Source organism: Ambystoma mexicanum, chromosome 12 (genome assembly GCF_040938575.1).
Source record: "Ambystoma mexicanum isolate Mex_15411 chromosome 12, UKY_AmexF1_1, whole genome shotgun sequence".
Lineage (NCBI taxonomy): Eukaryota > Metazoa > Chordata > Amphibia > Caudata > Ambystomatidae > Ambystoma > Ambystoma mexicanum.
Window position 1 is genome coordinate 46,134,091 of NC_090936.1, and position 13,355 is coordinate 46,147,445.

The 13,355-nt window shown below is 44.9% G+C and overlaps 1 protein-coding gene across 9 annotated transcripts in view; it reads left to right on the plus strand.

The window, feature by feature from the left end:
* FRMD4A (FERM domain containing 4A) overlaps nucleotides 1-13,355 on the plus strand; it is an 897,536-nt gene that overhangs the window by 835,887 nt on the left and 48,294 nt on the right. For all 9 annotated transcript variants that reach the window (XM_069627926.1, XM_069627924.1, XM_069627927.1 and 6 more), the window contains exons 17-19: nucleotides 3,934-4,168; nucleotides 9,223-9,279; nucleotides 9,883-10,120. In XM_069627926.1, coding sequence (XP_069484027.1) covers nucleotides 3,934-4,168; nucleotides 9,223-9,279; nucleotides 9,883-10,120 — 530 coding nt within the window. The remainder of the gene's footprint in view (nucleotides 1-3,933; nucleotides 4,169-9,222; nucleotides 9,280-9,882; nucleotides 10,121-13,355) is intronic.

Here is a 13,355-nt window from a genome sequence, read left to right on the forward strand (position 1 = left end):
CAGCAGGCTTACCTCTGGCGAGCAATTTGGAGAAATGGAAATTGTCAGCAGATGCAAAGTGTCCCAACTCCCAAGGAGAGTTGGAAGATCGTTCACGTTTTTGGGTGTTCTGGCCACGGTACAGGCAACAGAGGACATTGCAACAAGATACGTTTGTGGTTATTGAAGGTAGACACATATAGTTGGAATATCCACCCATTTCTCCTCGGTGGTTGGGGTTGCGAAGGTGACCTGGCAAGTGGGCAAGTTTTTATTCTCTGCCTTTAAAATGAGATCAAATACAATTAAGAGTAGGGAGACCAATTAAGATGTGGGAACCATACGCCATTTTGTGTAAGCAAACTGTTTCCCATTAAGACTTGGTCCCCACTCTAGTTCAAGTATGCAATTACCCACCTTCCACCCTTCTTTTGTTAGTTATCATGTATTTTTAGTTTGTGTATTTGATGTTAGTGAATTTTATTATTAATGTTTGTTCTTACGTCACAAAAGGCTCTCCAGGGCAGAAAAGTTAACAATCGTATTTTCTATGGAACTTTACAGTCTCCCCTTCCCGCTTACTATGGTGCTTAACGTTCACTGTGTAAACCGGCTTACAAAAGTCTAACCGGGTACTAAACTGGTCCTTTCTGAATTCCCCACGACACACTAAAACCGTCTGTTCAGCAGACCTGCAGTATTACATTCTGTTCCAAGATGGTTCCAAATGTTGCCAAAAGGCTCATGTGCTGCGCAAGTCTCAGTGCAATATGGCTGTCGAGATTGGTCTCAAGACATTGCGGAAGCCGCTGGTGCTACTCAACCTTCTCAGGTCAGAAGTATGACTTTGAAGGTGGGGCACGCGAATATAGATATTATGCCAATATGGCCGCCGTCAAGGCCGACACTCTTTTGCTGTGTTATTTGGGGCACTATGCTTATGTTGGGTCTCGCTTTACTGCCTTTTCCTGCCATGCTGCCCTCTTTGGTCCTGCTTTGCCTGCCTTGCTGCCTAATATTATGTGAAAGGTTCTTATACCGCGTACTGTTGCCACCTGCACGGTCTCTTGGCGCTCTGGTGGATCTGTAAAGCAAGGAGAGAGGTGGGTAAGTTAGGAGGACTGAGCGGGAAAAAGAGCAAGAGGGAGGTGATGTGCTGTTGGTAGCTCATGAGCCCTTGTACAGAAAGTCCCCAAAATTGCCCCTAGCTTGATTGCAGTACAGCAGGGTGGCTAAAGAGTGGAAGACCCAACACTCCTCCTGTACTGTCTTCTAAAGCAAACTGAACTTTGTTATATACTCCTCTGTGCTGCAGCAACTTTGTATCAATTTTCTATACTTCTCCCATTGTGTGTGGGGGGTCAGGGGGGCTGCCCAAAGTACAGCTACATTCTTCTACTGCCATGCACCAGCTCCCAACTTTGTGACAAGTGATCATTTTGTGATAATGGAGGCCCTTTATGAAATGATGCACCCAACTCACCTTTGAAATCCTTCCTCCTCCAAACATTTAATTCCCATCATCCTCTTTCTCACTATCTCTTGTCCCAGCCACCCCAACCTCACTCACACACAAACTTTCAGATCTTCCAACTCTTCGTTTTCATAAACATGTGTCCTTGAAAGCGAGGACCACTCAGGCCCCAAAGAGTGTGACCAGGGGTGTTGCTAGAACTGGAAAAGATCCGGGGCTACGCTAATGTTGGGACTGTCAGGACTCTGGGCTAGCTAGCCTTTTGGTTGTAGCCCCTAAGCTTCTATCCGGGGCTACAGCCAAAAGACCTGGGGCTATAGCCCCCTCAGCACCCTCTCCGAAGCAACGTCTCTGAGTGTGACTATCTCTAACACTCTTCACGTTGCTGTGCAGCACAGTCTAGATTCTAGAAATATCAAAGCAGCCTCAGAAGAATGGAGTGGAAGCAGGTCTGTGTTTGATTGGCTGATTTTCTAGGGCAAGGTGAGGCGGCAGGAATATGATGCAAGGCAGTTCAGTGGCTATATCATCATTCATCATTCATGTGCCGTGCAACATTTCAGGCACTCCCCTCCTGACTCTTGGCTTGGGTTTGGTGCCAGGTCCAAAGCTTGTTAGTAGGGTTTAGTGGACAGTTGGCCAAGGTAACAGCAGGAGGGTCTATATATTAAGGCCGCAATTTGCATTTTTAACTTGTTTTGAATGGGAAAGGATTTGTTTATTTATTGTTTGCTTGTTAGGCGCTTATACAATCAGACACTGCTGTTTCAAAGCGCCCACAGGGCAGCGAGGGAGGGAGCAGGGATGGGAGGTACATTGCAGTTGTTCATAAAAACACAATATTAAGAGCAGACGGGGGGGGGGGGTAAAGTAAAAAGAGGACGAACCTACCGTGCCTTGTGAGTATTTAGAACGTGCAAGTGCAGCAAGGAAGAGGGCAGGGGGTAAGTGCTTGAGCTCATGGGTGAGCCACAGATGAAGTGTTAGGGGTGTTGAGTGCAACAGGGCTTGGAGCCGCGAGGGGTTTAAGTGCGATCGGATGGGAGATGGACAGAGTTGGCATCCTGTGGTTGGCTTTGGGGTGGGGGGGCAAGGGACCCTTTGAAGGGTGCAGATTAGTTCTTATAGGGAACAGAGTGACACCGTGCATGCAGGTTGTTATGGAGTAACGCAGAGAATTAAAATGAAGGTGGTGGGTGCGATGGAATTAGCCAGCATATTCAAGTGCCCTTTGCCATCGGCAAATTGGCCAACATGGTGTTACGCACATTCTGCACGTTTTTCCTCTGGCTACAGACAATAAATACAATATTTTCGTATTGTGAGGTACAGCCTAGGTTTGAATTTTCAACGTTTGTTTTTTGGAAATGAAAGTGATGTCTATTGAGGAACTCACACTCTGGATAGGTGAGAATGAAGGGAGTGTGGAGGCCAATTTAGCTAGGGCTGGTACGGGAGTGAGCTGCCAGGGATCGCCTGCGTAACTCTGCGGAAGGAAGCCAAGCAGGTTGGATGGTTGGCTGAGACTAAATGGATTATCTGTTGAAGGCAGCTGTGATATGCAAAAGGGAGAGATGTGGTAAAGAGACCACATCTTCATGTTTGAAGGGCATGTGGACACCACAGTGGCAGTGGGTGGGCATTAGAGCACAGGAAGGATGGTGTAAGGACTGCAGTTAAGATGTTAGGCCAGTTATAGCACAGGGTATTTTCAATATACTGCAGAAAAAAGCGAACCCAGCACCCCCTACCACCACCTCCCCCCATGGGATTAATCTTCTTCTGGCTCCAACCTATCGTCTAGGCCTTATGATGGAAAGCATTAACCCTGTCTGCTAAGAGCACAATCATCTAGGTTCCCTTACAGAAAAAGCAAACTATCTGAACTAATTTGGATTTTATTTAATTTTTAACCCTTTCTGCAAGGTACTGGAGATGGTCGTGCAACATTTTTGACAATTCAAGCTCTTAGCAGAGTTAGCACACCAGTGTGTTTAAGGGGAAGTGTTCCGAAAACCTGGTTCAGGATTCAGTGGCTGTTTCTGTTGAGGCCTTTTTGTAATTTGGGTTTGACTCTGTTGGTCAAGAGCTTGAGCGTGCGTATTGCTAATGTCCAGAGTTACTCACGAGAAACTGCATGGGAAAACCTTGTGGCTTTGAGAAGATGTTAACCCTTGCACTTGCGTGTTCTCAATGTCACTGGGCCTAGTAAGATTGTTGTTTTGTCCTCCCCTGTTCTCCTCCGTTGCCTCGTCGCGCTCTGAAACACTTGTGTATGGCGCAATATAAATTCAATATATCATATCATATAACAACGGACGGCCATGGGCCTTATGGATTGAGTTTGCTATATAGCTTAAGGTAAAATGGCACTGATGTTTACACTCATCAAATAAACGGCAAACAATGTAGGTCCTGTTCAATCACTCCCTTTGAACTCATTTCCCAGAAACTACAACTTTTTTTTTCTCATTTGACAGGAGGTTGAGCTGGAGCGCTTGGAGAGGGAATTTGCAATTCAGTCGCAGATCACAGAGGCAGCGCGACGCTTGGCCAGTGATCCGAACATCTGCAAGATTAAAAAGCTGAAGAAACAAAGGAAAACCTCCTATCTCAATGCGCTGAAGAAACTCCAGGAGATTGAAAATTCAATCAATGAGTATCGCATCAAATTTGGGAAAAAACCAACTCAAAGAGCTTCATTAATCATCGATGGTGAGTAGCCCATAGGAGAAGACTCGTTGATGGCCAGAGTATTTTGTAAATCTCTGGGCCATCTCTGTTCTAGCGCCAAGCACTTGAAGCGCTAAACAATATGTATGAAATTGAGGTTATTACATGCCTAACACTATTCTGCTTTGGGTTTCCATTATAACGTCGAACTTACTCTGAATGGCCACTGTTTATAAGCATTTGCTTCGATTAGTTTGAGAATTTCACAAATCCAGCATTAATAAAACTTTGGAATTTTCAATCTGGAAATGTAGCTAGCAAGATGGCTATTTGGAGAAATTATCTAATGAGAAATGACCACTTTTTTCGGTTGAATTGGTTAAGGATTTTAGTTCACTTTTTAAAAAAAATAGACAGGTGGTGAGGGGATAGGTTAAGGTTGGGAGGAGTGGGGGTGGGGGGGTCTCTGTCATTTCTCAGTAGGTAATTTTTTCCGATCATTTCACGGTAATCCAGTGAGATAAGTGGGTTTGGGTATTGATCCACATGGTTGGAGTAGATTTTGATTGTGTGCCTACATTTAGTTGCAAGTTGACTCTTGATGATGCGTACCAGTCTCATCAATACTGCCCATACTCTTAATCTCTAGCCATAGTAATCTACAAAAACTCTCCCCCTCCCCCCCTTTTCTCCTCTCTCTCCCCCTCTCATCCTCTCAACCTCGCTCCATTTGTGTTGTCGGTTTCATAATGAACATGTACCCTGTAGTGAGGGTTGCCATGAACTGAGTTGCCACACCACAGAGCATTGTGGGGGGACTAACACTTTTCTGGCTCGGTCAGCAGTGACACTTAAACAGATTTTGTCGCAATGAGATGCCCCGTTGTGGCCTGGTTTTTGGGTTAGAATTAACTGCAGCTCTCTGGGACATGCTCCGCTCCTCCTTGCAGAGTTCTGCTTCCTGGGGAAAGTTAGTCAGCCTCAATGCCTTCTCGAGTTGAGGGGCAGGGTGAGGGAAGGGGGGTTGGGGAGTATTGTATCTCAGTGTCTTTACACCATTCCTTTGGAACCTGTGGTACTAGTAGAGTTGCAGACCTTAACTGTGAACAGAAGCTAACATGGCGACCCCCGTCATGCCCTCCGCCAACCTGACCACCAACAATGACGTGCAAGCAGCATTGTGGTGCACCCCTCTCTCATATTTATGCGCAGCGGCACTAGCTGTGCCCATATTGGTCTCTGAGTGGTAGGTAAAGAAAAACAGAATGGGTTTTCATCGAGCCGCAGCACTTTAAGTTTGTGTTGAGGGATGCCTTTGAACCTAGTGAGAGAGTCCCCCTGCCCAGTTGTTTAACTGAGCCTGGTGGCAAGGGGCCTATGCAGTACACACGTACACATTTTGGCCAACTTTCCAGTTGATTGTATTTGCTAGAAAGTTTAGACTAAATATGGCCCATGTTACCTGCTGCGTTTTAACAAATGGTATATATTTTTTAAATCTATACTAATCTTCATTGATTTTCTGATTATCAAAATGGCAGTAGAAGGGCACGTACTGCATGGTAATGTTTGTCGGGAAATTGACTGCAGCCTTAAGCGCCGACAGCTTCATAACAATAATAAAATAGGACGGGGGTTGTGTGAAGAAAGCCCACAAAAATGGCAAAGCCTTATAAACTCAAATCTCCAAAGGAGTATAGTGTTGCACATCTGTACATTATTATGAAATAGTGTCGCCATGGAAACCATGACAGTTTAGCTTGCGCCTTTGAAAACCCATTGCTAGGTAGCGTGATAAATAACGCGACTACGGAAAACTGAATTGCCACAAATCTATGTGGACAGCATTATATTATCCAGTAGTTACATTAGCCAAAGAAGTTATTAAAAAAGCGGGCATGACATGGAAAATGCCCCTGCGATGCTGTGTAGATATTGTATTTCGAAGTGATATTCCTTCGGAAAATGTGGCTAGGCTGTCGAATGCACCACAAAACAACCGGCTCCTGGTTGCGTGTTATAACTGGGAGATCTTAAGGGGTAGGTGCCAGTGGAAAATGTGCACAGCTAAATGACATAGGTCACCTCTAGGAAATTAAAGGTGACTTTCAATATAGTTTGGCTCCTGCTTAATTTGCGCCTGTGTCCACACCAATTGGTGCGTTGAATGGTAGCATAGAATGCAAATAAAACGGAATATGCATGTTCAAATAATAGGGACCAGAGAAAGGGTCGAGGAGACTGCAGAGCTTAGACCAAGAAAGTGGATGGAAAGTTTTTGACTTGACTTGACATTGTGAAAATAGGCAGGCCTTGCACATTTTTAAAAATCCCACTAGACCTGCAGGGCGATTTCCTTAGTTTACATACCGATCTAAGAGAAATGCACTTGCCCCATGGTGATGGATGACAACACATTTACTAGTGTTGTCAGTAAAACACGGTGCATGTTACTGTAGCCACATTTCATATTTGGTGCAGCGATGCCATCCATGCACAGTGAAACTTATTTGCCATTTACTGCAAAGTTTGTTTCTAGTAAATGTAAAAGAAAGGTTTCAAACATCCCCATACTTTCCAGGAAGGTTGAGTACCATCGAAATCTTTGTGAGTGGACTAGTAGATTTTGTGAGTCCTCACAGGGTAAGATTGACCACACGTTGCCTAGTGGCGGCTCACATTTTTTTTTTGTGCCGGCTTTCAGCTCTTACCACGTTATCGGTAATTCCCACCAACACAAGACATGCCAAGTAAAAAAGAAAAAAGGTTTCCCCCTAGTAGATACACTGTATTCAATGTAGAATTCCTTTCTATCTTTATTTTCATTGACTTCTTGCAATTGTAGCCAATTTTCAGTAATTTTAGGGAAAGCGTGGATAGTTGAGTGAGGTTTGGTATTACAGAGCATGTTGTGCAAAATAGGGAGACTGGCTTGTGTTCGGCAAGTTTAGAGCCTCGCTTTTGAAAGGGAGGTGTGTATAGTGTCTGTTTCGTTTTTTAGACCCGTGTGGTAAAACGACTGTCAGCAATACATGTATTACCTGAAAATTGTGTTTACAACCCAAAAATAAACAGATCTGAACTGTATTTCTAAAGGGCCATAATTAGTAGCCCATCCCGGAAGCATAGGTCAGGTGTGGTCACCAAAATCTTTGTGCTGCTGGGCACCGGTCACTGCTCTGACACATCACACCACATGTCTAGATGGTACCACCCATAGTTAATATTTGCCCACTCCCGCCCCCGCTGGGTAGTATTTTTTCAGCTGCTGGTAATGTGGATACTTACTTGAAATATGTGTTGCTATGCCAACCACTAGTGGTAATACTTAGGTAGATTAGCACAGAGGTTACAGCTTGGCAGTGCAGAGGCAAAAACAGCTCGTGATATTTTTTCCATAAGGGCAATTGTGCGTCTGTAGCACTTATTGTATTATAATCTTGGACAACTACAAGTAGTGTGACAGACATTTAGCTTAAACCTTTGGTAGTTATTCATGTTTAGTAAAATATTTTGTTTCTTTTGCTGTCCTATGAAGTGCCATCTGGCCTTTTTTGGCTGCTTCTGTACGCCTTGATACATAAAGAGGCAACAATACCTAAAGAAACTCTAGAGGAATTGAAAAAAACATAATAATAGTCGCAGCTGGCCAAATAAGCGTCAAGGGTCTGAGCACTTCTAATTGTGAAATGCATCTGTGCTGGGTGTAATTAATATTGAAAAGGGAATGGTGAAATGCATCTGTGCTGAGAGTCATGAACATTGAAAAGGGACTGGTGAAATGCATCTGTGCTGAGAGTCATTAACATTGAAAAGGGACTGGTGAAATGCATCTGTGCTGAGGGGACTGGTGAAATGCATCTGTGCTGAGAGTAATTAACATTGAAAAGGGACTGGTTAAATACATCTGTGCTGAGGGGACTGATTAAATGCATCTGTGCTGGGTGTAATTAACATTGAAAAGGGACTGGTGAAATGCATCTGTGCTGAGAGTAATTAACATTGAAAAGGGACTGGTTAAATGCATCTGTGCTGAGGGGACTGGTGAAATGCATCTGTGCTGAGAGTAATTAACATTGAAAAGGGACTGGTGAAAAGCATCTGTGCTGAGGGGACTGATGAAATGCATCTGTGCTGGGTGTAATTAACATTGAAAAGGGACTGGTGAAATGCACCTGTGCTGAGAGTAATTAACTTTGAAAAGGGACTGGTGAAATGCACCTGTGCAGAGAGTAATTAACATTGAAAAGGATCTGGTTAAATGCATCTGTGCTGAGAGTAATTAACATTGAAAAGGGACTGGTGAAATGCATCTGTGCTGAGAGTAATTAACTTTGAAAAGAGACTGGTGAAATGCATCTGTGCTGAGAGTAATTAACTTTGAAAAGGGACTGGTGAAATGCATCTGTGCTGAGAGTAATTAACTTTGAAAAGGGACTGGTGAAATGCACCTGTGCTGAGAGTAATTAACTTTGAAAAGGGACTGGTGAAATGCATCTGTGCTGAGAGTAATTAACATTGAAAAGGGACTGATGACATGGATCTGTGCTGAGGGGACTGGTAAAATGCATCTGTGCTGAGAGTAATTAACATTGAAAAGGGACTGGTGAAATGCATCTGTGCTGAGGGGACTGGTGAAATGCATCTGTGCGGAGAGTCATTAACATTGAAAAGGGACTGGTAAAATGCATCTTGTGCTGAGGGGACTGGTGAAATGCATCTGTGCTGAGAGTAATTAACATTGAAAAAGGAGTTTGGAACAAGAGTTACGGCACATCATGGAAAGATCAGACTTGGCAGTAGAGGAAAAGATCAAACGCAACGACCGATAACCAGGACTACTACCACACCACGACTCTTGACAACCCTCCGCAATGTTACGCGTGTACATCGGTGACCAGAGCCCGAAGGACACCGTGTTTATCTCTTACTCCGTTCACACATCATTCTCATTCTCCTATAGATTGATTACAAACTTTTATTTTTAAAAACGACTGTTCCTGAACATAAAATGCTTTGCTAATGAACTGCAAGGTATAACTGGCTCGACAATATAGAGCGATTGTGTCTTGATGTTTTTTTTTCTTCCTTTACAGAGGGAAACATTGCCAGTGAGGATAGCTCCCTCTCCGATGCCTTCGTTCTCGAGGATGGTATGTGTCTGTTCTTTGAAAGTCCTAAGCTTAATACATGGAGTGCTGTCCAGCACCATCTGTTAGAATGTTTTAGGAAAAGTACAGCCACAATATCAGTGTTGGAGGCCAAATCACATATTTACAGAGCCCGGCATGGTTATGTTGGGGTTCAATTTAGCATGTTGCGATGTCCATCACTGCGCTGTGCAATCGTACGCAATCTCGCACTCTGATATCTTGCAGGAAAATGTCTGCTGAGAGCAAGGTTCTGCAACCTTTGACTCTGCAGATGTTTGAGACTATGTATCCCATCAGCCCTAACCAGCAACGTCGATCATGAGGGATCATGGGAGATGTAGTCCAAAACATCTTGAAAGCCAAGGTTTTCTGTCTGACACCTGGTTTAGAACCAAAACTGCCCTGGCACAATCAAGTGTTTTTTGGAGGGGGTTTGTGTATGGTGTTTCGTGCTCTGGCTACTGGGTGGGGGGGGAAGGACCATGGGAGTAGTAGGAAACCCTGGAACTTGTTCTTTAGTCCTGCAGATTGGATTGTGTGCATTGTGCTTCTGCTGTGGGACATTGTAGAACTGTGTGACTATATCCCAATTTCTCCTTGCAGACGATTCTCAGGTCACCAGCACATTATCCCCTCTGCAGTCACCTCACAAGGGGCTCCCGCCGCGGCCCCCTTCGCACATGAGGCCCCCTCCGCCGCAGTCACTCGAGGGTCTCCGTCAAATGCACTACCAGCGGAACGACTACGACAAGTCGCCGATAAAGCCCAAAATGTGGAGCGAGTCCTCCTTGGACGAACCGTACGAGAAGGTCAAGAAACGCTCCTCGCACAGCCATTCCGGGTGAGAAATGTGCGCCTCGTGAATTGTAGCACGCTTTACACCGTATGTCTCCACGCTTAGGTAGCACATTTCAAAAGGGTGTGATTTTTCATTCGTGTGTGTACTTTCAAGTTATGCTTAAAATCTGTATTTATTCACATAAAACTAATGTTTAAAGATAAATGATTGCAGAACATTTTTAATGTAACAAAAATACTAACATTGTTGACTAACTCAGAAAAGTCAAAGTAAACAGAATCTTCTCTCTGGGGGGTGGGGTTATGTGGGGGTGGGATAAGGGGGTTGGCAGCGTATTAAGGTAGGGGGGACCGCATTAAAATAACAGGGAAAAAGATGAAAATGCATTTGTTAAGATGATTTTCAAAATCAACCGGGGAGTAGGGGACTGGTTTCTGAGGGGTCACCCTATTATAGGGAACAGGGAAAAGACACTGATGTCTAGCCAAACTCAATCAAGTTAGGGTAGCAGAGCAGTAAGGCGTTGACTCAGTAGGGTGAGGGGCAGCTTAGGACTACAATGAGGCACAAATGCAGAACTCCAATAATTCCAGTTGGACAGCTAATGTACTCCAAGCCATGAAAACCTCAGATAAGCTACTTATACACAGATATGCATTCCCTGATTGTAGGTTCTGCTAACAGAATAAAAGCACATTACCTTTGCAACAGTTAGACAATACCTTCAGCAACTGTGTAGAGTAAAGCAATTGAAAAAAAATAAAATAGCAATGTAGGACCAGTTGGGGGGTCAGGTAAATAAATTGTTTGAACACATTTAGAACATCCACAATTGAACCTAGTTCAGGTCCCCAGTTCTTAATCAGCCCTGCCCTGCAAGGGGATGTGGCCTAGTGCCCCAATAGTCAGCAGTTGTATAAGAATCATCAGTGCATTGTCAGGAGCGTTTAGAATGTGATTTGCAAATAATAATTGGCAAGGCCAACGGGTTTAGGTAAATGATCCAGAAACAGACAAGCAAGGTAAGTAAAGTTCCTGTAGGTTCTTCTCCCAATCCTACCAAATTATGGAAAGTGTAGGGGCGAGCCTTGGCCAGACCACCAGCAATCACAACCAGGCAAGGTAGGTTTAGGACTTAACACCTATACAACCCTGTTGCATTAATGAGGGTAAGAATAGGAATGCAAACTCCCCCCTTAATGTGATGTCTTAGCAACCACTTCAGGGATTCCAACATCTGCTGGACCCTTTTACTTCTATGCTTTGACCGGTCGAGGGAGGTCCAGGGCCGCGGTGCAGTGGTCACTTTTGGCATCAGGTTTGGGTCAGGCTAGTCAGCGGTTCCAGGCTCTGACGAGACAGTACTGAAGCCTGGATATCTAGAAACCATTGGGATGCCTGGCTGAAGACTTCTAAAGAGCTGGCGAACTCCAAGGACCTCTAGGACACGAAGAAGATGGGTTGAAGAGGTGGTCACCGGTGGCAGGCTGTCCACGTGGCACAAACAAAGGAACAGTTCCTGCCCAGTTTCTCTTCGGCCAGGAGCTGAAGATCTCCGGAGTTCCAAGGCTGAACCCGGAATGCTAACCGGTGCAGAGGGGCAGCCCAGGTGAGGACTGGTCAGCCACCAGGTTGTCCAGGAACAGCTCTGAAGGCTCGGTAGGAATGGATTCTTGAGCAAGTGTTGGGACAAGTAGTTTCAACTAGTCATGGGTTTGAAGTGCTGTATGGGGCATTCTGGAAATCTGTAGAGAAGAGCAGGACTCCACCAGGACTTGGCTGGAGGCAATGCTGGTTGGCTGCAACAGTTGTCCTCAGCTCGTCAGTGGGCTGGCTTTTCTTTGTCTTGGCTCCAACCATTATCTGTCAAATGACTGCAGGTGTCCTCTTGTTATCCAAGATTTGATTTGGACTTTAGTTGCCACCAGGCCCACCAATAGGAAGGATCTGCCCCATTCAAACTGCCAGAGGCTATCCAATCAAGGACAGCCTCTGGGCCACACATTCTGCCTAGCAACAGGCACTCTTTGGCTTGGATGTGGACTAGGTGCAGACAGACCCAGTCCCCATCATACTTACCCGAGGGTTTCGTTGCATAGCGTGGATCTTAAAGGTCTGATAAAGAATTGTATACTTTGTACTCTTCTGTCTAACTGGAGTGATGAGTGTGCTCTGTGTGTTTGTCTCATTGTGCCCTTAGACTGGTCTGACAGCCTCCTCAGCCTAAGCCCTACTGCCCTGCTACTCTACCCCGACTGGTTTGGCTAGATATCACTGCTTTCTGTTCACCAGGGTTGATTCTGAAAATCCACCTTAACAGGAAGACTCAGCACCAATTAAACTGGCAACGGCTGCCCAATCAAGGACAGCCTCGGGCTAGCCACCACATCTGCCCAGCAACAGGCACACTTTGGCATGGATGTGGACTGGGTCCAGACAGACCCTGCTACCACATTCGACCACATACACAGATCGCCACTTTGCCCTGAAAATAAGCTTTGCCCAAAAAGCGCTTCCCCTATATGGCAATTCCAGACCAGCGAGGGCAGGAGAAGGCCAATGCACACAATGGCCAAAGGACTGGAGAAAGATCGTGTGACACAGCCATTTTAGATTATATGGTCATCTAAATGGCACTGTGCACTAAAATGCAAAAGAACACACAGCAGAGTATCAAATACACTGTAAAAAATCATTTGCTGCCACCGGTGCATTCTGGACACATTGTGTCTGCAACAGTAAAGTTGCAAAAGACAATGTAAAAGGGACACAAAGTAGCCCTACCATCCCTCAGAGTACGCTATGTGTGCAGGACCAAAATAACAAGAAGTCCCCTAAGGGGCACAGGGTCTCCCAGTACTGCTCGTCTTAGGAACTAATCAGTCTTCCCAGAAAAGGTGAACAGAAGCCAAGTATGGCTGAGGGCTTAACTTACCTCAAAAAAGTCAGGTCAGGGGGCACGCAGCAAGAAAAAGATGGGGCCCCACTGAAGTCTACGGGAGGAAAGCAGGAAAAAGAAAAACGACCAAACTTGCAACTTTAAAATGTATGTAGCTGACGCAACATAGAAGCCTTCTCTCTACCACTGTTCATCTCTAAGAGAGATCTCAATAAAGCAGCTGAAAAGATATTTGGTCTAGAAAAATTGTGCAGCCTTTTTTTCCAAAGTGATCAAAGACTGTGTTTCAGGACTACTCTGCAGCGTTCAATTTCCATGGTTGGATGCCTGAATTCCCAGCCGTGGTGCCAGAATAAAACTAATATGCAAATAGTTGGT